This window comes from Cydia fagiglandana, chromosome Z, assembly GCF_963556715.1.
Source record: "Cydia fagiglandana chromosome Z, ilCydFagi1.1, whole genome shotgun sequence".
Taxonomy (NCBI): Eukaryota; Metazoa; Arthropoda; class Insecta; order Lepidoptera; family Tortricidae; genus Cydia; species Cydia fagiglandana.
In genome coordinates this window covers 31,651,023-31,676,980 of record NC_085959.1, presented here as the reverse complement: position 1 = coordinate 31,676,980, position 25,958 = coordinate 31,651,023, and the positions used below count along the sequence as shown (strand labels likewise).

At 36.5% G+C, this 25,958-nt stretch overlaps 1 protein-coding gene across 1 annotated transcript; it reads left to right on the top strand.

Moving 5' to 3' along the window:
- Positions 1 to 4,058: 4,058 nt before the first annotated feature.
- On the top strand, positions 4,059 to 7,006 carry LOC134678258 (uncharacterized). Its single transcript, XM_063536740.1, has 3 exons — positions 4,059 to 4,220; positions 4,744 to 4,932; positions 6,075 to 7,006. Exons 1-3 carry the CDS (start codon positions 4,071 to 4,073, stop codon positions 6,717 to 6,719), a joined length of 984 nt encoding a protein of 327 aa, XP_063392810.1. The 5' UTR covers positions 4,059 to 4,070; the 3' UTR covers positions 6,720 to 7,006.
- The last annotated feature ends 18,952 nt before the right edge of the window (positions 7,007 to 25,958 follow it).

The window sequence follows — 25,958 nt, the reverse complement described above, 5'->3', positions numbered from 1 at the left end:
CGAACCATACCCCAATCAACCTAAGGACGAGCAGCAACAACAAATCAATGCCGAGCAACAGGAATTATCAGAAGATCAAAATGATTCTAATTATTTAATGGATTATGAAATGATACAACAGGACTTTGCGGAACCATTGTTTAGTCAATATCAGGATACTAATGTAACAATAAATCCAATAGAGAATTTTAAAAGTAAGTTTCGGGCATTTTCGTTGTTGCCGCCTTTTTGGCTACATGCAGAAAATCCTAATGGGCTGGAATTTATGCGAATGGATCCAAAAACTCAGAAGATTAAACATCATATACGTTTAAACGATGATCTAACTGTCACTGTAAGTGTTTATTAATGTAACAATAAAATTCGGTTGGCATGATTTGAATTTGTAACGAAACATAATTGCTATTTAATTGCAGGTAATTTTTCCCAATAATGAACAATTGCCACTAAAGGAGAAAATTAATTCATATGACAACACCTACGATTACTTAAAATCGGTTGAAAGATGGCCTTTGTGCGTTGGTACTCAGATTGACGACAATAAGTAAGTTTTGGTAGATTGTTAACCAAGGGATGAACGCAGTGAGAGTATAGTCCGAGGCTAAAATGATGCCATTCACCCGAGTTAAACACTCTACTTTTCATTTCGAATACGAGGAACCTAGCCCCAAAGCTTGTACTATGGGTGTAGGCGATAATACAACTGTTTGCAGTCGTCTTATGAATATATATACCATAATGTAACAGTTGTATTTAAAATAAAAGGATAACTCGTAAGCCTCACTTTGATTTTATTTAACATTTTTGTCATTAAAAATATTGTATGTAACGGTACATTAAATAGGTCTTAATTCTTGAACCTATCCTATTAAAACTCGACTTTTATGTGTATTTTAAGAACCCTTATTATGTAGGTACCTGTAGATTAAAGCACTATTTATACATAAACAATGGTACAGGAGAATAATAAAAGATAAAAACGAATTTATCTAATAATTACATCAATTTTCAGATTTTGTAAAGGTGTGATTATTGGTGATGATACTTACGAAAGAAATCAACAGTACCCAAGATGTAAATCTTGTCGAATATTACGAAATCGTTTGCAGAACCGTAATTCCACTTCAACTCTATTACAAAAAATGGCACAAGCTAAACGGCGCGCTTCAAATCTTGTACATAAATGCAAGCGTCTGAAGAGGACGGTAAGTCTTATGCCGGCTACATACGTAACGATAAAACTGTGCAGTCCGACTGTGCGGATAAATCGAACCGTGTGTATGACAAATCGTTACGATAATCGACAATCGGACAATCGGACTGCACAGTTTTATCGCAACGATTTATCGTTACGTATGTAGCCGGCATTAAAGCCGTAACAGACTACCGCACCGCGCCACGACCTTGATGGTGCGGTTAAAATATCTCTTTCACGCTCCAAATTATAGCTACATCCTTAGCCCCCTCCAGACTATGCGCGTGAATCGCGGGCGAAGCCGCGAACGCGAGTGTGGAGTCGATTTCGCAGGTCTGCGTTCTGGACTCCACACTCGCGTTCGCGGCTTCGCCCGCGATTCACGCGCATAGTCTGGAGGGGGCTCTTAACGCACGTACGGCGACCACCTTACGACTATCGATACGTGCGCCGCACCGCACTAAAGTCGCGGTATGGTGCGGTAGTCTGTTACGGCTTTTTATCAAAAACATATTAAATAAATAAATATTAGGGGACATCTAAAGGCCCCTGTACACAATGGGCCAGCGCCGGCCAGGCCAAGGGACGCTGCCATGCGGTAGAATGAGATAGCAATATCACTTGCTCCCTCTAACGCATAAATGCGTCCCCCAGACTAGCCCACGCTGGCCCGTTGTGTATTGGCCTTTACACAGGTCAACCTAGCCCCAAATTAAGCAAAAGTTGTACTATGGGTACTAGGCGACGCTATAATATACTGTATTTGTATAATTGAAGACGTAAAATAATACAAAAAGAAACTTTAGCAAGAAGTTTTCATACATATTTTTCGAAATCATTTCGAAGTCCCTTAAGGCGTATCCAGATTAGTAAATTTTTCGCCAATCTGATTCAATTGCCCGATCGAATCAGGATCGAAGTGCGGATGCAAATACCAATTTGGCTCGCCGAATTCAACCGCCGATAATGACCGATATTACCGATAAAATGAAGTGCAGATGCAAGAATACCAATTTGTGAGGCCAGTCTGGATACCATTTCTGGATTTTTTCAATGTAGAGGGCTCTAATATCACCATAAATCTAAAATTAGAGATTGACGCCAATTTCATTTCTGATAAAATCAACCGATTTGATCAGTCCCGTCTGGATACCACTTTACTTAGCTGTTGTTTTTTATTCGCACACCCGCTTATAGACCAACAAGAAATTGTAGAAATTAAAAAGTGGCAACATCGTAGTGTCGTCCCTTTCAAATCAATCTAAGAAAACGGGACGACACTACGATGTTGCCACATTTTAATTACTACAATATCTTGTCGGCTTATAACTTTATACATTGTACCTACTTGAGTAACGAATTTCATATCGACCGTTCATATAATTGCAGAATATCCAATTAAGAGAGAAAATTTCCTTGGCTAAGGCGCAGTGTGCAAAGAAATCGGATACCGTAGTACAAGCATCTATTTCAAAACTACCTGAAGAATTTCAAAATGCCGTGAGATCATGTTTTGAAGCCGCGAAAAAAAATAATACAAAAGGTCGTCGATATACGTTAGAATGGATTTATGAGTGCATGTTGATACGTATAAAAAGCAGGAATACGTATGAATTTATACGTAAAAGAAATATTTTACCCCTTCCTTCTGTACAAACTTTAAATAAGTATCTCAGCAAAATCAGCTGTTCTGCATATGGATTCCAATCCTCTACTTTCTTTAGTTTAAAAGAAAGATGTGAGGCGATGAAGAAGGAGGAGAAACGAGGAGTTATTTTAGTGGATGAAATGAAATTAAGTGAAGGCGTTTATTTTGATTCTCAAACCATGAAATTTAATGGTTTTGTTGACCTGGGGCAACACACTCCAGATAATTTAAAAAATACAACAGCGGACCATGCTTTGGTGTTCAAGTTTGTGCCTTTTCGAGGTAGATGGGTTCAAGCCTTAGGTTGCTTTTTATCGAAAAATTCATGCAAAAGCGAACCGCTACATAAACTAGTTTTAGAGTGTATTGTTTTAATGGAAAACAGCGGAATTTGTGTTGATGCTGTCGTGATGGACGGTGCACCTTGGAACCGAGGAGTATGGAAAATATTCGGTGTAAATGAAGACACTGTTAGCTGTGAACACCCTTGTGACTGCTCACGACGGTTATGGATGATTTCAGATTTTAATCATTTAGTGAAATGTTTTCGAACATCTACTTTGGATGATAAGCTACAAGAGTTCAAGGTTAATTAAGAGTAATGCATGAGTAATGATAATTTTAAAAATATACAAGGTGTAATTATTATATCTGACCAAACTCTGAGGGGTGAATATGTAGGTCATACTGAACAACTTTTACTATAGCCAACCCTGAAATCACGAAAAAGAAATCGCCTGTTTAATAGAAAACATTGACTCTACTGATTCACCGCAATATGTATGAGACAGCAGATTTTTTTTCACGATTTCGGGGCTGGTCCCATAGTATAAGTTGTTAAGTATGACCTATATTCACCCCTCAGAGTTTGGTCAGAGATAACAATTTCGCCTTGTATAAAATGATAATACGAAGTCAAACTAATGTAATATTATTTTTTCAGACCCCTTACGGAACTGTGAAAAAAAGACATTGGGAAGCGGTATTAGAGGAAGAGAATTATCGTCAGCCTAACTTAAAAATCGCTTACAAGTTAACACCAGCGCATTTGAAACCGAAAGGTTTTCAAGTAATGAATGTTCCTCTTGCAACTGAAGTATGTACCTATAAATATAATCAATAATTTTCATTGATTGTCCGGATTTATTTCGTAGGACTTTCGGCTCATCAAAACTAATATTATTAATCTTATAAAAACAGGTGTTTGTTCACGAAATTTCGGTCGCCATGGCTCACTATCAACCCTATTGCGAGGAATTGAAGGATTCAACTGCAACACAAAAATTTATTGATCTTGTATTCAATTTGATACAAGCTATGTCTTCGCGTATACCAAGAGATGCTCTGTACGTGAATGAAAATTGCAGACGAAGAAAGGTAAGAAATAGTTGGCGATTAAAATTAAGGTCAATGCGGAGAAGACCGTCTATCAGCTAAGTCCGTCTACTCACTATAACATTTAAGGGAAGACCGTCATAAAGAAAGACCGGCCGGACGGTGCCTTAAACCAGAAGTAGCCAACCTTTTAATGTATTTTTGTTAGTAGATACCTCTTATAGTGAAGAATATTTTATGCCGATTATAATTAGAATTAATATAATTATGCGTTGCTGGTAGTGAATATTATGTGTTAATGTTAATATGCCGGAACCGCCGCCGCCTCGCAACCTGAATATATCCCTTGGCACCTATACAGCCTATACTGTAATTTTTAGTTTAATATAAAAATTAGGAACATTTAAAAATTTGTATGGAATATATTTTTTGCTCCTTACTAATATCTGTAAATGTCTACTACTGACTATACTTTTGTGTAGAGAAGCGGCCGTCCCCTTTCCTCTTAATATTTCATTGTATAGCTTTGAAGCTTGTTTACTTAATGAAGAAATACTTTTTTCAGGCAATCCAGGAATTTTTAGAATTCCTTGCAGACTGGGAAAAGCTCGAAAAAAAAAAACCTGTGTCAAGGAGCACGTTAACTGGATTAAAAGTAACTTTACGGGCAACACTTGAAATTTTGGATATGCTGAATGTTGCATGTGATTACAAGTATTTGATGACAGCAACCCTATCTCAAGATCCGTTGGAGGTAATTAATAATTACTAATTATGTAATCCAATGAATATGAATCTGCTTGTATGGAATCTGCATAATGTATGCTGCCTTACTTTTGGAGAAAGTCCAGAAAGCCTTTTTAAAAATAAAAAATAAATTAAAATTCATTAATTCAAGCTAATTATACTCATATTTTTACATTATTTACATTTTGATTACACAACATTAATAACATTACATTTAAATATAATCTACTAAAATTAACAATAAAATTTAAAAATTTACAAATCACATTAAAGAATAATGATATACAATATATACACAAAAACACAACAATACATACAAAACTAACCTACACCTGTCCTTACATGCCTGTTGCAACAGTGCACAATATAAGGACAGTCAAGCCGATCTGCGATCATCGCCAGGACAGTGTTGGCGCTGGCCCGCACGCGCCGCACCAGCGCAGCTGCGCGCACGCGCATGGTGGCGTGGAAACAGGCCGTGTGGGCCCCCGCGAACATGCCCGAAGCGCTACAGTAGCGGGGCAGCCCCAACACCGCCCTGAATGCGTTATTGTACTGGACGCGGAGCGCGTTGTACGCTCTTTGCGTGTAGTCCGCCCACAGGCCACACGTGTACAGCGACGTGCAGTACGCTTTGAAAAGCGTTATCTTCACGTCACTACTACAACGAGCAAACCTGCGAGCCAACATGTTCGCCCTTACGCACAACGCCCTCCGCTCCCGCTCCATATCCACATCATCCTTGAGGTCCGCAGTAACAATATGCCCTAGGTACTTGAAACTCTGTACTCTGTCTAAGAGAGCTCCGTTAAGCATGACAGGTGGCACATATTTTTTTAGGATACAGTTCCTACCTAGTCCATATACTTAATGTACCCATCAATATATTTCTGCCTGGTGTTTTTGGGTTTAATTCTTTTGAAATGAGGCGTAACTTTGGGCTGTGGACGTTTTTTATCGCTTACCTTCTTTCTAATGCTAAAAAAACGAACATAGCCATACAAATATTAGTACTATTATAAATGCAAAAGTGTGTCTGTTACCTCTTCACGCTTAAACCGCTGAACCAATTTAGATAAAATTATGGAGATAGTTTGAGACCCGAGGTCCTATATTTTTTATTGAATAATAATTTTGACTTGTTTTCAGAGATTTTTCTCCGTCATGAGATATTCGTGTGGAGGAAACGATCACCCTGATCCCAAAATGTTTGCACAAGTTTACCGATTGGCGTCTTGTTTTTCCCTAATACGCCCTCCGAAAGGTTGTAACGTTTCCGGCAAAGATTTGCTGAAGAACTTACTAGGAGCAAAGGATATGGTAACTGGTTCAAACGAGGCTAAGCAAGCACGGCTGGAAAGCCTCGACCATATACTAGATAATGGTGAACCATTGATTGATGGTTATGAAGACCATGACTACAACGAGGCTGTCACCAGTGACGCGGTGCAGTCTTACATTGCTGGGTACATCGTCCGCAAATTGCGAAAAATCGTAAAATGCAATAATTGTTTGAAACTCATACAAATGAGTCCCAATGAGGGAAAAATGTTAATGAGAAACGACGTAATCGATAAAATGGATTTATACGGCGGGTTAATTTATGCTAGTGACGATCTATTCAATCTGACCAAAATGATAGAGAAATGTGTGTTAAGAGCAATAAGCAAAGCTTTAACCAATATGGAGACGATCAGCGAAATTACGCAAGAATTACAAAAAGAAACATTGATAAAAGTTGGATGTGCCGACCATTCCAAACAAGTATCAAAAAAATTATCGATATGTACGTAGTTATGCGAGCCCACTTTCTGGCAAAATATGAAAATAAACGTTACGACGCAGCCAAAACCAAAACTAAAATGAACAGGAAAAATGCCAAGTTATTGTCTTAATTACTAGTAGTTCGCCCCGAACTAAGAACTCGTATTCGCTGAAAACTACCGCGCAGCGCGCACACTCAGGTTTTGATTTCCAACTCAATCTCACTAGTGATACCTACTAATACTTTATATACGAGATTACCGCCACGTGGGATGTTGACTCGACGATCATTGTTGCGATAGTCGTCTCGGTTTTTTTTCCGTTCGTGTGGAGGAAACGATCACCCTGATCCCAAAATGTTTGCACAAGTTTACCGATTGGCGTCTCGTTTTTCCCTAATACGCCCGGTTGTAATGTTTCCGGCAAGGATTTGCTGAAGAACTTACTAGGAGCGAAGGATCTGGTAACCATTGATTCATGGTTATGAAGACCATGATTACAACGAGGCTGTAAACCAGTGACGCGGTTCAGTCTTACATTGCTGGGTACATCGTCCGCAAATTGCGAAAAATCGTAAAATGCAATAATTGTTTAAAACTCATACAAATGAGTCCTAATGAGGGAAAACTGTTAGTGAGAAACGACGTAATCGATAAAATGGATTTATACGGCGGGTTAATTTATGCTAGTGACGATCTATTCAATCTGACCAAAATGATAGAGAAATGTATGTTAAGAGTAATAAGCAAAGCTTTAACCAATATGGAGACGATCAGTGAAATTACGCAAGAATGACTAAAAGGAGCATTGATAAAAGTTGGATGTGTCGACCATTTCAAACATATATTAAAAAATGTTATCGATATGTACGTAGTTATGCGAGCCCACTTTCTGGCAAAATATAAAAATAAACGTTACGCCGCAGCCAAAACCAAAACTAAAATGAATAGGAAAAATGCCAAGTTATTGTCTTAATTACTAATAGTTCGCCCCGAACTAAGAACTCGCATTCGCTGAAAACTACCGCGCAGCGCGCACACTCAGGTTTTGATTTCCAACTCAATCTCACTAGTGATACTTAGGTAAGTAATACTTTATATACGAGATTACCGCCATGTGGGATGTTGACTCGACGATCATTGTTGCGATAGTCGTCTCAGCGGACGGTCTCATAGCGAAGAGTCTCGACCAACACCTAGAGACTGGATCAAGGGTCAGATGCAGGCAAATTGTGACAAAACATTCGCTGATGTTAACAAGAAATAACTCAAAATGTAGTCAATATGATGGGTGCTGAGAAAGGGGCGGCTACAGGGCCTGGGGCCTAGGGCGGCAAAGACTGCAAATCCGCCACTACATTATACATATATAAAAATGTGTTCGGGTGTTTTTTTTTGTTTTGTAAGTGTTTTTATATTTTACTTTTATATTAATATTAAAAACGAAAAACAAAAAGAGCCTTTTATTTCTCGCCGGTAAAACAAACACAATATTATAAACTTAAATTTACATTAGGTTTAGTATTACAATAATATTTAATATTCCTCAAATCAATGTTCTATTATGCTTGGTTATGTAATAAGTAGTAAGTAATTATATTTTTTTCTTGTAATTTATTCTGCAACAACCCCTCCTGTGAGGGTGAAGGCCTCCTCCAGTGATGCTGGTCATCACAATTTCTGTTCTCTATCTTTTTCAACTTACATATGTATATCAATATTAATTTATATATTGGTATTAAATACCTACAAATACAAATAATAAAAAGCTAATAAATACTCTTATCGGGATTCGAACCCGGGACCTCCTGCTTCATAAGCGGGGTCACTAGAGTCTGGCTACTGAAATTTTACCTAAATTTTTGGCGGGATATTCAAAAAAATTTGGGCTGGGCACACTTTGTGTAGTAGGAATTATAGTTTTGATACTCGACAATATTTATGATATTCTGTGTACAAGTAAGGTACCTAAGGAAATAAGTTAAATAAACGTTTACGTGCACTCAAAGTCAGCTCACATAATTTCTACCACTATTTAAAGTACAGTCAACGACAAACACCTAATGTTTACGTTCCAATAAGGTAAGTGTCCCTGTGAATGACACTATTAGGAGGAAATTAAGACATTTACCCGGAAAACTACTTAACTATGACCCATACAGACTATTGGTGTATGCAGATTTATAAACCAGTTCTTCCTTAATATCAGCGGAACAATACATTGTATAATAGTAATAACAATTATTAATTATTTCAGTTTTCCTCGACATCTGAAATTGTAATGTGGATAACTGGCAAAATTTCGAATGTCCCATTGTATGACTATGAAAAAAAAATGTCGTTGACCCAGTGTATGACATGGAGGTGCATCAAGTTTACATGATAGCTGTAACCAATGTATGACACTAGTTACGACCCAATGAATGACATCTCAATACGTAACTGTCATTCACTCCACCACCATAGTAAAACAGTGTATGACACTCATGTCAGATACTGCTCACATGATCGAAAAATAATTGGTTTTTACAGAGTATATTAAAAGTATGTCTTTCTTCCTTACATCATGGTCAATATTAAATTTCATAAAATAGTAATTTGTGCGAGTGAATGACATAGATGTCATACACTACTAAACGCTAAATTTTTTTACCAGTGTATGACATGTCTTATAAATACTAACGTAAGGAAAATAATCTACTTTTAATATACAATATCAATCGTTTGGTTTATTATGTATCAATATGAATAAGCACTTACTAATTACTTATAAAGTCCTGTTTTTTATTCACACTTTTAAGATGCAATGTCTTAACAGATGTACTAAGAAACCCGACGCACAACTAAATCGATGCACCTCCTAGCAAAAACTACCTCACAAACATGGACATATATATTACTTCGTAAGGACGCGGCTAACGAGCACTAAAAAGGGGGCCGCTACATGGGTGTGATATTTGCATTTATCACACCCCGGCGCTCAGTCGTGTGGCGAATTGCGCAGTAGAAAGTTGTCACGCAGCATAACACAAAAATGCCTTATTGCGTTGTAAAAGGGTGCAAAAACCATTATAGGAAGTATAAGAAAAAAAATGGGATCTCATATCATCGGTAAGTAATTTCCAATTAGGTTTATTTATTGCTTAAAACCAATTTTAAACGATAATTTTATTTCATTCTCACGAGCAACTGATGTTCGCTCTTACGTCATAGCGCTAATGCATTAACCTTGTAAGGACGTCATTTCTCTTTGGAAGTTATTATGAAGTAGAAATGCATACTGCGTGATTTGTATAGGTAAATCTACTTAAATATGATTAGTTGATTACCTACCGGATATAATTACCGAAATTAAAGTACCTATTGTCTGTCTTACAGAGTTTGTTCCCGTTTCTTTTACATAATTATTAAAAACATTCGAAATAACAAGATCAAGTATTTGTTATTGTTTTATTCGTTGACTTAGGTACCTAGTATATTGATTCTTGTCAGGTATAAGTTTTTAATTAACTGTAGGTAAAACTCAAAAAAAATTAACAGGTGAGCGCTAGAAACAAAGCGCGCATTTTCAAACACCGATTAATTCACATCGCTGTATTTAATACTTTCCATTACCTACTTATATTTTTGCATCATATTTGTGGACAGGTGGCACGCTCTCGTTTCGGAGGCCAAGATTCTCTTTGGATCACTGAGCCAAAATAGTTAGTTTGTATTGCTGTTTCCTTCTTTTTTACTCTACCTGTTTTGCAAGCAAGAAACTAACAGAAATAGTTGTTCGCCGCATTTTACTCGCGAAAGCTCGGGAGGTACTTATCGAACTGTACTGCTGTAGCTAGTAGCTCGGCCAAATTGTCGACCTTGACAGAGCCGGCTTACACAGGACGGCACACCGTACTGCGCGAATGTTTAAAATATTGCATTGCCGCCTGAGACGATAATGACATCACGAAATAACGTAGAAGAACGGAAACTTATAAGGATAAGTTCGCCCATTTTAATACAATAAATATGTTAACTAAAGCATTTATTACGAGAATCATAAGTAATACATAGGCAAAGGGTTAGGTTAAGACATATGTAGGTAGGGTAGAAAAGGGGTTTCAGTCGATGTGTGGAAGGGCGGCACCGTCGTCGAACCCAAGCCACCTGGCGGGGGACTTAAACCGGTGGCGTGTGCCTCGGATGCACATGGTGGTGGCACGTATAACGGCGTTACTGATCCTGCATCTCAGCCAGCCCAGTACAGTACTTAGAGATCGGTTCCAACGTTGAGATATGGTTTCTGCCATATGTTTTATAACGGAGGACATTTGGGGTGCATAGACGCTGTCAACAGATGTTACAAGTGGTGTGAAAGTTGCATGTCGCATTTCACAGGCCGTGGAATATTTTCTCTGTTTTTCGTCTTCAGCTGATTTTAGTACAGATTATATGTCACGGGTCTTGAGAGGTAAGAAGGAGCGTCAGTGTCGACGACACGGATATCAAACAACGCCAACAAATACAACAAATAATTTTGATTAACCATAAACTTAATCGACGCTCTTCTGATATAAACCGCGAATAAACTTAACAAGCCTTGTACGCCCGTACAAAGTTATCGCGAGAGTCGAGCTCACGTAGTTGTACGCAGTGTGTAACAGATGGCGCTTTTTTGCTGACATGAAGATCGCAACGGGCAATTCGTATGCATGCGCTCATCCATAGTTTATATCTATGCTCACAAAGTGAAAAATATTTAACGTATTAATGACAGCTTCGGAACAAAATTCATAGATAACACATGCAATCGATTAAGTCCTGTTTTATGTTTATATTAAAAACCGTTTTCTTGTTTTTCAAAATAAACTGCGTAAAAGTCATACATTAGGTCAGTGTCATCCATACGGACGTTTACCTTATTTAGATTTTATAGATATTTTTCAGAACTTTTAGTTTATCCGTTTCTTTGTACACTTGTCATATTTATGAGATTCAGGCATTAATAAATTCACGTACTTAATCAAAGTAATACGCAAATGTTAGAACTAGTACTTAAAGTATCAAAATATTTATAGAGCACCAACCTCCTAATTTGTTTACATTTGGTTAGGAGTTGTAAACATTGCAGTTTTTCGTTATACAACGCTACACGTCGACTTCGCACATTGTCGTAATTATTTACGAGCTTAAATAATAGTTAGCGAACCTCACTCAGTATAGAAATTATTAATATTATTTAAAATAAACCCATTATAAACCGCAAACAATTTGAATGAATGACATAAATTGACAACTGACTTTTAGCTTTTTTTTTAATCATAAACAATTGGTGATACAACAACGAAATATCTGTCAACAATTTTTGGTTAGCCAGACTCTACCGACAAGGCTAAAAGACCGTCAAAAATTGGTTCGCGATGCACAGTGGCGCCGCGGCGCGGCCTATTTAATGTTTTTGAGGGACACTTTTTAATACATGAAGATTGTTTTCCTCATCTCTACCTTCCATATGTCCCACTGTTGGGCAAAGGCCTCCCCCCTAGACTTCCAATCCTCCCGATTAACTGCAGAAATAGAAATTTTACGTTTATGAAATTATGACGGCAGGCCTATCCCACTTTGTCGTAAGCTTGTTCCACACTTGGTTGCTGCTCGTTTAGGCGGCATAAGTGCCGCACACGCACACTGGCTCAGAGTAATCTGAGCACACTGGTGGGATTCCGCCCTGACGCTAAAAAAATCACTTGGTTTTTTAGGGGTTCCGTACCTCAAACGAAAATAACGGAAACTTTATACGATCACTTTGTTGTCCATCTGCCTGTCTATCCGTCCATCTGTTTGTCCAGATCCTTTACCTATGTCGGGAACGCGTGGAGGTGTCGACAAGACATATGCTCAGGGCTACAGTGTCTTAAAGCTGTGAAAAAAATCCAATTTCTAAATTAACGTTAAAAGATTCGGCCGTTTATGCCATAAAAAACGTACATTTCGACACTCTGAAGGAAACCAAATTTATAGGGTTGGTACTTTCCGTTGACCTAGAACTATGCAATTTGACAAGTAATACCGTCCTATACTAACTACGGGTATAAGGAACAATCTAAAAACTATTCATTTTTAAAATAAAAAAAAATGTTGAATTTGTACGGAACCCTCGGTGGGCGAGTCCGACTCGCACATGTCCGTTTTTTTCAATAGGCGTCACGCGCATTCTTGAATTTTCATTTTTTTATATGTTGTCTCCCAGATATTAATAAATTAAGAGCACTTCAACGTGCACATTAGCGCCACAGCTAAATAGTTAATCGTGATTATTTAAATTTGACGAAAGATATTGAAAAAAGGGGGCCGCTACGTACTGTATTGTGTATTTAAGTACCTTTTGAATACGTCAGACTAGTTTTTATGTTGCTGGATTCGTCAATCTATGCGTCCAAAGTTAAAACGGCCGTTTTAGTTCCTAGATCGACGAAACCAGCAACATAAAAACTAGTTTGATGTATTCAAAAGGTACTTAAATACACAATACAGTACGTATTTCCCTTTTTTCAAAATCTTTCGTTAAATTTAAATAATCACGATTATTTAGCTGTGGCGCTAGTGTGCACGTTGAAGGGATCTTAATACAAAGAACGGAGAGGAACACATAAAAAAAACACTCTTGTTGGCATGTCTGTAATCTCTAGGCATTGAATAATATCACAATTATATTAAATAATAAAACAAACTTTCCACCTATAAGCATATTTGGCACCAATCATTGTAGGTTCTTGTATAAGTTCCTTACAGTCTTCACACTAAAGTTTGGCGTACGGAGCGGCACACTAACTCACGCTTCCTCGCATATATTATATGTTAATTTTTTATGATATAGGAAATGATCGCCTGATGGTAAGCGATTACCTTTGCCCATAGACACCCGTAACTTCAAAAGGGTTAAGTGCGTTGCCGGCATTTAAGATGGAAGTAAGCTATTTTCTTGAAGGTTTGAGCCGCTGTCGAAGGTTGTTCGGCGCGGCGCTCGTTCGCACACGTAACATTAAGAACTTAATATATATATCCAGCCGCTTCTACTGTTTTTGTTTGGCATCGACTACATGTATACTTGCAATAGCTTCATTTTTCAAAATAACACGTATAGATCCAAAATATGCCGAGGACTATAATGAGTGTGAATAACACTACTGTGGCGTTCCAAACTTGAGGATTATCAAATATACTTGGATTTTCACATGAGCAGAGCATCTTTCGACAGCAGCCCATTACCTACCTATTATTATCCTTTTATCGCCTTGTTTGGGATACTGGCCATTATTGTATAAGCATTGTGTACCAAGTTTCCTTTAGGTCACATTTTAATTTCTGTAGTAATTTTCCACCTCCATGCCATGTTTTTCCATCTCCATTTAGAGATATATTTTGAAATATGACATAGTCAAAAGTCACAGCGTCACAGCATAGTCACAGCCTACCTATTATATACCTATTATACTTACTTTACTCTTTGGTCACAGCGTTTGTATTATACAAAGAGCATATAATCATATAATCACTAGGTATTATAGACGTTGACGTTTACGGTTATTACATTCTAGATCTGTGGTTATTCAATACTTACTTTACTCTTTGCTTTACTCTTTGGTATCTCTTTGGGTTATAGAAAACCAAAGAGTAAAGTAAGTATATAGGTAAAGAGAGCCGTCTTGAAGCATTTTTTGGAAACTCATTTGAAAGCACCATCTCTGATTTGCTTCCGAAACTACCTATGAATGTGTGTGTGCACATCTACATATGCCTCCGTACGTGTACTTTCGTCCTACATAATATTAAGTCTACTTGGGCGGTTTACCAGTCAAATATTTTGTGTTTGTTTTCTTGTAACTTATAAAAGGTTTTTGATTACAAGACATCAAACTAATAGAATGACTCGTAAACCGCCCAAGTAGACCTAATATTATGTAACAAAGGTTTTAAACAGTGGAATGAATATAACAAAACCATAATAGTAAGTAATAGTAAAGTATTTTATTGCCTTCAATTTGGTATATACAGATAGTACCTATTAATAGCAGGAATGTACCGCTTGCAGCTTCTCTACGAGTCGAGCGACTCTATATCCATTTTCTTTGCAATAATTGTCACATTAGAAGATTTACGGGTAATACGCCACGCCACGCTCTGTAGCTCCGTTTACTCCAGATATTCTTTAAAACACGTGAGTATTGATGTCATAATTCTGATCCATCTTGTAACTGAAGAATTCCAGGCGTAACTACATATGTATTAGGTATCTATTGTCTAACCAGGTACCTCCATAATATGCGCTCCTGTTTCTTCCGCGTGTCTTTAGCGGAATCAAGACGCATGAATTTTTGCAGAATGTCATAGGACACGTTTGTCGTGAAAATTAAAATTGCACTATTATAGTTTCGAAATTATAACTAAGGTCCTTTTTATCGCTATTTGCAGTGAGCGCCAACGATGGAATTTTTCATTTTTCGTTCGAGAATATCTAAACCTCCCGGCATTTTCTTGAGCACTATTAAAAATTTTAAACCTCCAGTGGCCTATTTTATAAAGCTACAAGTTACAATTTACAAGCGGAAGTCTCGTTCTAACACATAGGGTTAGAAAGAGACTTCCGCTTGTAAATTGGGTAGGTAAAGTTTTTTGAAGATAGGCAAATTATATTTTTTCCCGATAGTATTCATTATAGCGATCACGGAAATGCAGCTCTTTTATTTTTATATCATTTTATTGATTAAATATAATTTTTTAAATGATCGATATGACGTTTGTGAGGTGAAATGGCAGACTCGAGTAATTAATTCCTTGGCGCGTAGTAAATGGGACGTGATAGAAAAAAAATCGATGTCAACTGTCAGTGTCACTTAGCTCTCATTCCCGAAAAATAACGGACAAGCCTCATGTTACCTTGCGAATTGCTATTAATGTTATCATTGAGATTTTCGGCGACCTCAGCACGACCCACGGACTTCTGATTCCCCACGACATCTGCGCGTATTTGGACAAAGATTGAATTTACTTTCGATAACTTGGCACTGCATAAATTATTGGACAACGTTTTCTTCCCCACCCCTACACGACGGCCCCTACGCTGACCCTTGGACAGAGTTTTGCAAAAAAAATAAGCGAGTTCATACGAGATTGCGAGCAGATTCTACAAATTTGAAATTATTATCATAACAGTGATAAGCACAATGCCATTGAATTAGAGGAGCAATGGCCGTACAGGAGTACGTATCCGTGAAATACATAGGTACAGAAAACTTTCTTCACTTGTGTTTTGATTTTTATTATTAAATTGCCATGAGCTGTTAAGTTCGTAAACAAGAAATCGGTCTAATTTTTTCTAACAATGGTTGAAAAACCATCTGTTAGTTTTGTGTGGTTATCCTCATTTTATGAATGTTGTTCTTATTTTCAGGTGGATGTAAACATTCATTGGCGGTATTATACTGATGGCTAATTAGAACCATTGAGCCATGACATACTTCCTTGCAGTGTTATTCGGCTAAGCCTCGAGCATCCTGTGAATCTGAAGGATATAATTATTTCCATAAAAAAGAGCAATCGAATTAGGACCAAGATATCCCGAGAATCTAAAGACATTTTATAAAAAATGCAATAAAATGAAAATGGGAGACTCTCTTATTTTAACAATGTTACAAGATCATGACAATGTTATGGTCTATACTTATTAAAATTTTAAAACCAACATGTCTTTATCTTTGACTTGAAAATGTACAAATGATTTGGGTTAAGTTTTATGAAATGCAACTTATGCTAAAAATCTATTATTATTATATGTCAAATTATCGTGAACTCGATGTTGCTTAAGGCGTATCCAAATTAGTCAATTTTTCGCCAATCTGATTAAATTGCCCGATCGAATCGGGACGTACGGACGCAAATGCCAATTTGGCTCGCCGAATTCAACCGCCGATGATGACCAATAAAATGAGGTGCGGACACAAGAACACCAATTTGTGAGGCTAGTATTTTCGTTATGGGGCATTTTTTCAATTTAAATGGGTCTAATATCACCATAAATCTAAAATTGGAGATTGACGCCAATTTCATTTCTGATCAAATCGACCGATTTGATCAGTCCCGTCTGGATACCGCTTTAGCACCGCGAAAGGGCGCTGCGCGGTGCGCGCGGATTGACGCATGCGCGTACCGTATGCTTTGTATCTATGGTAATATAATTTTAAAAAATATGCAAATAAAAGGCGGCAAAGTTTATTCGTTGTGCAATACTCAATAAGTTACCGCTTGTTATTTTAATACTCGTAATAAACAAAATGAGTTCAAGTGACGAAAACGACCTGGAATAGACGGCATGCACCGCCTCATTTTAAAGCAGAAGCAAACTTAATAATGAATAACTAGCTTCCTGCTAAGTCCTGGGACAAATACAACAGGACTTACGACATGCTCATGCTGTGGAAGGACACAAGAAGGACAGCCAAAACGCAAGAAATACCTACTCTGAAAGTGGTTTTTAGCGTATTTCTGTGACCAAGTGAAAACTAAAAAGCCATCTACATTTAATATAAACTAAGAATATGCGTTGTTTTTTTAATTGTATTCGCGTCACTTTACCCCTATTAAATACGCTTTACTAAATTGAATTTGTTTTATTTCCTCACATAATTTGAGAATAGTGCTTACTATGTATACCTCAATGGAAGCAAAAATGTAGTATTTTTGCGAGTTGATACACTTGCTACTTGTGTATAGTGGCAAATGTATTAAACCCGCAATCAACACTAATCAATATGTAAACAGGCCCCAACGTGAAGCACATTTACCCTACAGACATACTTATCCATATTGACCATATTTGAACCTCTCAACTCTCTTCAAGGGCACGCCACACAGCGTGATTCTATATACTGTTGTAATGTTAATGCTTAAGGATAATAATTTGTGGATTTTAAAATAAAACGAAACGAAATTTACTAGATTTATATTATATTATTTTGGATTTATATTATAAGTTTTCTAAAGTACAGTCGCCATCAGATATATTGGTGCAGCTAGGGTGCTCATAAATATCTGAACACGCCTCTATTATCAGGGCGTGCGTGTTCAGATATTGTGAACACCTTGCCGAGCCCATATATAATAGCCAATAACGACCTAGTTATTAACACTATTACAATCTTAATCATTATGTATGTATAATACAACAATCACGTTTATATAGTCCTCACAAACGTATAAGTTACCATTTTGGCCAATATATCTTCAAAGCTTGGCACCGAATCGCTGTTAAAGACTTTGGTGTGCTCAAATACGCTGAATTTGGAAAGTAACGTCTGTACTTCCTACAAGACGGTACGACGCACTTTGAGTTCATCTTTGTAATATTCTATTTCCATTCGAACGTTTCCGGGATCGTCTCCATCTATTGTGTTGATACTGAGATCCAAAATGACTCGTGTAGCAGTCCAAGAGTCGTGGTGGAGGTGTTAATGAAAATGTTCTCCAAGAAGCAGTGCCAAGTAGTCGAAAGCAATCGTTATCATTATCAAAATATCCGTGTTGATCGTGCTAGGGACGTTAAAAATACGTATTCTAGAAATCACACCGACATCCAATTACAAGAAAACACAAATGTTTCGTCCGACCATTATTTTCCAATAATTTGCAAGTAATTTTCCAAGAATGACACTGACAGTTAACATCGATTTTTTTTCTATCTCGTCCCATTTACTACGCGCCAAGGAATTAATTACTCGAGTCTGCCATTTCACCTCACAAACGTCATATCTATCATTTAAAAAATTATATTTAATCAATAAAATGATATAAAAATAAAAGAGCTGCATTTGCGTGATCGCTATAATGAATACTATCGGGAAAAAATATAATTTGCCTATCTTCAAAAAACTTTACCTACCCAATTGTAACTTGTAGCTTTATAAAATGGGCCACAGGTGTTGTAATATTGGGAGGCTAATTTCCCTATTTTCGTATTTAATGCTTGCTCCATTTTTACTCGGTTACACTTTAAAATTAATAGAGAATAATCATCATCATCATCATATATATAAAATTGAAAAACCAGAACGGGATAAAAAAACGAGGGAAGAAGCGAGATAGCGCCTTACAAATTTCTAAAAAAGTTTTTGACACGTTTCTCGAATACGACGCACGTATGATAAGAAAAAACTGTTCCAATCTATTATCTAAGTATGAGAATATAACTAGAGCATAAAAACTATCTCTTTCGATGCGTATTTAATTTACAATAAGCAAAATAAATTTTCATAACATTATTCATTTTACGACTATCGGCTATTTTCGGAAACTCTCGGTTGGTTTCGTTTCGAAGTTCAAATAACCAAAATTATGTTTGTTATGTTGGTATGCAGTGATTTCGGTCTTTTTTACTCGAAGTAAAATAAAAAGTGCTGTCAATGTCAACCTTGGTATGCCCCATACGAGTGACTTCTGTCATATTTGTATTAATAGTTACTATTACTAATAATTTGCATTTCGTTGTTTTAAATTTCTTTTCGAGTTATATTATTCAGATTGACTTTTACGGCTTCGGCAACCATTGCCATTCGTCCGGGGAACGGGCTGCCGAGAAAGCCCAAAAAATAAATAGTTGATTAATATGAAGTCCATCAGTTCAATGGATGACTTTAGAGATATAATCAATTCGGGAACTGTTTTCTCGCGTAATACGATACGACTCGACCAGGTAAGATTTTTCTTCTTGCTGAAAGTCACCATCAGATATATCAGAGCGGATGAGGTATTCACAAATATCTGAACCATGTAAATTATGTATAATGTAATTAAAGTGCATGTTCATATATTTTTGAGCGACCTTGGTGGCTACGATATATATCTAATGGCGACTACACATTCATAAAGCAAATGTACAGTCAGTATGAAATAGATAGTGACGGCTACAGTAGCCAAATATTTGTGGCCATAGAAATAAGGATGTGTTCCGATATATTTGGCGATATATTTGGGTATTGGAGAGACCAAAGCGGCTAAGCTTCCGTGGCTCGGTCACAGAGAGAATGAGAGAGGATCGTGCCGTGAAGAGAGCGTACTTGGGACAACGAAATGAGAGACACCCGATTGGACGTCCTAGGTACCGCAGAAACGACGTCGTTGCTCAAGACCTGCTCAACCTCGGCCATAGCGACTGGCGAGAGCTATTGCAAGACCAAGAAACATGGCGTGATCTGGTGTCAGAGGCCAGGACTCTTTTTGGGTCGGTTGCTTCACCGTAGTAAGTATTATTAATATCCGGAAAGGAAAATGGGGACTACCTACGTTTGTATGAAAGGCGATTTATGGGCGGTGGTCGTCCACATTCATCTTAAGGCGGAAATTAATCTAATGAACGTTTTTGCTGACTGGACTGATATGAGCTTATAAAAATAAATAATAATTTAAAAAACTACAATCTTGCCTTTTTTCAAATGACATTATTTATTGAGAAATATGCGAATTAAGTTATCCAAATAACAAATAACGGTTACAAATAAGAACTCCCTACCACAGAGTTATGAACCCTGGCAGGGTTGAATACATAATATTTAATGTCGATATTTAACTAAACATAAGACAAACTCTTTATTCCATTTACGCGAGCAGAGCCGCGGGCCCACCTAGTTATCTTATATAATTTGTTTACGACATTTATTTTGGTCTGACAAGTAAACAGTTGCTAAGTAACCAACATTAAAAATTAATAAAGGTCTTGACAAACTAGGTATGTAACCTTCTCAATGTTGTATTCATCAATTTTATATTGACACATCTAATGACGTAGTTTGCATAATCAGAAGTCTGCTTTACGCAATTTTTCTTTCTTTCTAAATTGAATCCATCATCCGCCATCTTTACTGACGTTAACTATATTCCGAGTGTCCCCCCCTGTAGAAAACTTATAGATCAAAGAATATAATACTCACGTTTACATGGTCAAGCAAATCTAGTCAGTAGAAAAATGCGCGAAATTCAAATTTTCTATGGGACTATATCCTGTCGCGCATACATTTTTAAATTTGCCGCCTTTTTCTACTGAGAGAACTGCTTGACCCAGTATAAACTATAACTATACTCTTTGGATGGGATTGTGACTATGCGCTGAAACTTGGCACAGTTGATTCTTAGCTGGTCATGAGCAGATACAGACCGGGAGACATCGAGAGCCACCTCTCAATTAGTGGGGGGGGGGGGAGGGGGAAGTTCGACACTGCCGCGCTTCACTTGGATTTCTTTAAAACTATACCTATTAGGGCATGTGATATATCATTTTCGGATAAATTAAGGACGAGGAATCTATTTTTAGAACAAAAACAATGCACTTTCTAACAAAAAAAGAATAAATAAGAAAAGATAAAAAAACGTGTTTTATATTTATTATAATTACTAATTTTTTTTATGTGTAGCAGCAATCTGAAAACAAAAAATATAGTCGTAAAGCTACACTTATTACGTTTGTAAAAATATATAGTTTATTATAGAAATCTGTTGATAAATGGGAAATAAAAAATAATATTAAGCGTGGGTCAGAGTGATCTCAATACAAAATATTATGGCTACAAATATAATGACCACCAAAAAATACTTTGGTACCCTAAATAAAAAAATCATGCTTACCAAAAAAAATTACCTAAAAATACAAAAGTACCACCATTTTAATTACGACTGCACTTCGAATTGTATTCAAATACCAAATATATTAAATGATCACCAAAAATCATTAATGATCACCAAATCTTGAAGACCAAATTAATGCGATATTTTCACCTAAATAAACCACTATGATTACCAAAAAATGTATAGGTACATATTACTAAATAAAGTAAACTGATGCCAAAATTACTAGCCCCTCCCGCTCAACCCCCGTAGCCCGCACCGCATACCTACCTAACCTAATCTACTTTTCTAGTAGTATTTCGTTATGCTACTAGAAAAGTAACTGCTATCAGTTAAGTGGGTTACGAAACGAAATGGTACTAGAAAAGTAGGTTAGGTTAAGTTTCAACTGCTACCCATACAGACACGAAATGCTACTAGAAAAGTGGGTTAGGTTAGGTTTGAACTGCGACCTTTACAGAAACGAATTGCTACTAGAAAAGTGGGTTAGGTTAGGTTTGAACTGCGACCCTTGCAGAAAAGAAATGCTACTAGAAAAGTGGGTTAGGTTAGGTTTGAACTGCGACCCTTACAGAAAAGAAATGCTACTAGAAAAGTGGGTTAGGTTAGGTTTGAACTGCGACCCATACAGAAACGAAATGCTACTAGAAAAGTGGATTAGGTTAGGTTTGAACTGCGACCCTTGCAGAAAAGAAATGCTACTAGAAAAGTGGGTTAGGTTAGGTTAGAACTGCGACTGTTACAGGAATAAAATGCTACTAGAAAAAGGTGACGAAGTGGATTAATGAATTTAATAGGATAACGATATATTAAATATTTGCACATTTTTAATTAAAATATGGTTAAAAATTTTGTGATCTTTTACTATTTCTGGGTTTACAATGATTATTTTGGAGTCATTTGCTTTAATTGGATAGCAAGATTTAAAAATTTGGTTATCATTTTACATTAAAATGGAGTTCTAATTTTGGTGGTCATTTACTATTTTTGGGTTTACAATTATTATTTTGGTGTCATTTTCTTTAATAGGATAGCAAGATGTAAAAATTTGGTTATCATTTCACATTAAAATGGGGTTTGAAATTTGGTAATCATTTACTATAATTTGGGTTAATAATGATTAGTTTGGTGTCATTTCCTTTAAAAGGATAGTAAAATGTAATAAAATTGGTAATCATTTCACATTAAAATGGTGTTATAATTTTGGTGATCATTCATTATTTTATTAGGATGGTAAAATAGAGTTTTTTGGTATTAAATTTTACTAAATCTGGTGGTCAGTTAAATAGCAGCCAAATATTATTAAGGTGGGAAAGTTACTTATAACTCGTTCTACAATCGTTTATTTTTTTTAGTTTTTCATAAATAACTCGTAAATGGTAGCCCACATCAAAAAAATATCTTTTACGTAAATAATCTGCTTCAGTTTCTTATAAAGTGCTACTTTTTGATAAATATTTAAAAAAATGAAGGAAAAAAATAAATTCGAAGGTCCCCTTTTTTAGTAATTCGTAAATAACTCGTAAACGATGGCCAATAGCAAAAAATGTTTTATTACAGTCAACGGTAAAAATAAGGGTGTACAAATCATTTCAAAAATATGTCCCATAACTCTTATGTCAGTGAAATAAGAACTATGGGACATATTTTTGAGTAAGTTGTATATATATATATATCGTTGTCTGAGTACCCACAACACAAGCCTTCTTGAGCTTACTGTGGGACTTAGTCAATCTGTGTAAGAATGTCCTATAATATTTATTTACTTATTTATAAGTTGTCTACACCCATATTTTTACCGTTGGCTGTACATAAATAATTTACATAAATTTCCTACAAAAAAGGTTATTAAAACTTTTTCGCTACAAACTATACCAGTTGTTAATGATAAGGCGCACTGGTTCAGGATAGTACTTTATTTCATGAATCCTAAGAGAAGACTGAACAAAAATATGGTGTCAAAAAGAACATAAAATTATAAGAACAAAGGAATTCAAAAATACAATAAAATTATAATAAGTAAACGTATAAAAAGGTGTGTCGTCCACACCAGTTTTAGAGAAATGTAGCTCCAAGTGAAGTGCGGCAGTGTCGATCTCGCTCTCGATGTCTCCCGGTCTGTATCTGCTTATGACCAGCTAAGAATCAACTGTGCTAAGTTTCAGCGCATAGTCGCAAAGCCGAGTCGCAAAGTGCAAGGTGTCGTGCACTAACAAACCAGCTATGGCAGCTATAGAGGGAAATGCTAGGAACACAATTTTTGACTCCCTGCCGGATTCGAAGACAGCAACATACTTGCCATCATACCTAAAACAAAACCGGGCAAGTACGAGTCGGACTCGCGCACGAAGGGTTCCGTACCATAATGCAAAAAAAAAAATGCAAAAAAAAAACGGTCACCCATCCAAGTACTGACCACTCCCGACGTTGCTTAACTTTGGTCAAAAATCACGTTTGTTGTATGGGAGCCCCATTTAAATCTTTATTTTATTCTGTTTTTAGTATTTGTTGTTATAGCGGCAACAGAAATACATCATCTGTGAAAATTTCAACTGTCTAGCTATCACGGTTCGTGAGATACAGCCTGGTGACAGACGGACGGACGGACGGACGGACGGACAGCGAAGTCTTAGTAATAGGGTCCCGTTTTACCCTTTGGGTACGGAACCCTAAAAGTCTTAGTAATAGGGTCCCGTTTTACCCTTTGGGTACGGAACCCTAAAAACGAATCTCTACTATATAAGAATTACGGTTCGAAATCGAATGACTAGAAAGGAATGTCAAATGGTTAAAGGGTTAAGATACGTCAATGAATGGACCTAGAGACGATATGGATTAGATGTGTCAGTGTCAAAACTGACGTTTTTGTTTGAAGAAACGTCACATTGATGTATGAAAAATAATAAAATAACAGTTTATATATGAACATAATATTTATTAAATTGCCCGCTATGTCACACAATAAAATATAACGAAATACTAGTTAACCCCCGACGGAAAAAGAGGGGTGTTATACCGGGTGTGGCCTGTAATATGAGCAAAAAATTAAACTGAAGGCTGTACTCCTCATACTAACCAACATTTGTTCAGCGACTTTTAAAAATAACTTGTGGTTTGATTTTTAATATACTTTAAAGTTAATTCTAAGACGCAATGTATTGCGAATTTTGTTATGTTTAAGGCGTGACAAGCAACGTCAATCACAATGATATGGCGTGGCGATGGCGTCCATTGAAGAGATTATTTATTTTGTATGAAAAATAGGGAGTCTAAATACTTCATAATTTTTAAGTTGTAGAACAAAAGTGTCACCGTTGGAGGAGTACAATAAATGTTTTAATTATTTGCTCATGTTACAGGCCACACCCGGTACCGGTATATTTGACGCTAATGTCTGTCTGTGTGTGTCATCGTAGCTCTCCAATGGATTTTTTTTTACGTTAATGCGAGTTTCCTTGCAGTGGTTCTTAGTTATAATTATACCAAGATAAGTCTGCAACGATTTTATTAGCACACACAGTGCAAGTGTTTTTTAAAATGTCAAATGTCTATGAAATGTTGACGTATAAATAACACTTGCACTGCGTATGCTATCAAAATCGTTGTAAACTTTTCTTGGTCTAACTCTAGGTATGTTTGATAGAAATCGAACCAGCAGGCTGCCGATTTTTTAATGTCGATTTAAGATTTCGTCACTCGATGTGTAAAACGGCCAATTGACGTTTTTTTTAAATACGAGCAATAAAAATTCTAGTAGTATCTAGTAGGATTGAATCTAGTAGTATTGACCACTCGTTTTCAATTCTATTAGTTGAATTTAAATGCCTAGTAGTGGAGATACATTGAAGGGACCCACACGAACTCAAGCGCTCGTAATTTAAAAATCGGCTCCTGCTCTTTTGCAAAATGACGTAAGGCATTTTGGCGTAAAATGGATTTTTTCGCATACAGCAGGGTTTTTTTTACATTTTGAATAAGTAGTTATATAAATAATTAAATCATACATATAAACGTAGGTCCAGGAACCATTTAGCTCCTAGTGAGGACGTAATAATCACTATTATCTACATGTATAATTATTTAGACTTAAAATTAAAGTTACTATAAATATAAGAACACCAAAAGCCATACAGAGCAATCCACGAAATAGTCATCCGTTGGTCCATATAAAGGGCATAATTTCTGAAGATTTTAGGTGTAGGATTTTTTTCTGTTGTTATCATTATGTACGAAATCTAACTATCTAATAGGTAGTTTTGTTCAGTCTAAATCTATCTATACGTAGATTTTGGTAAATAAATGATTCGTCTAACTTTAGTAATGTAAAAGTCAGCCAAACACATCAAACACACTCCAAAGAAATAACTACATAAGTACTCCAAAGAAATAACTACATAAAATAAGCATCGCTCGACCGGTATAGCCGCTATCGATCGTTGAGGATTGTCTGTACCTTGACACAAATTGACACCCTACTCGTAATAATTTTCCAGTTTCCTTTTAAACTCGTTACATAAAGTTATACCTTATACCTGTAGTTATAAAAAATTATAACTATTATTAGCAGTGATAGTTTGGTATCTGCAAGTCATAATGTGGTGGGTGACATTACGTTCAT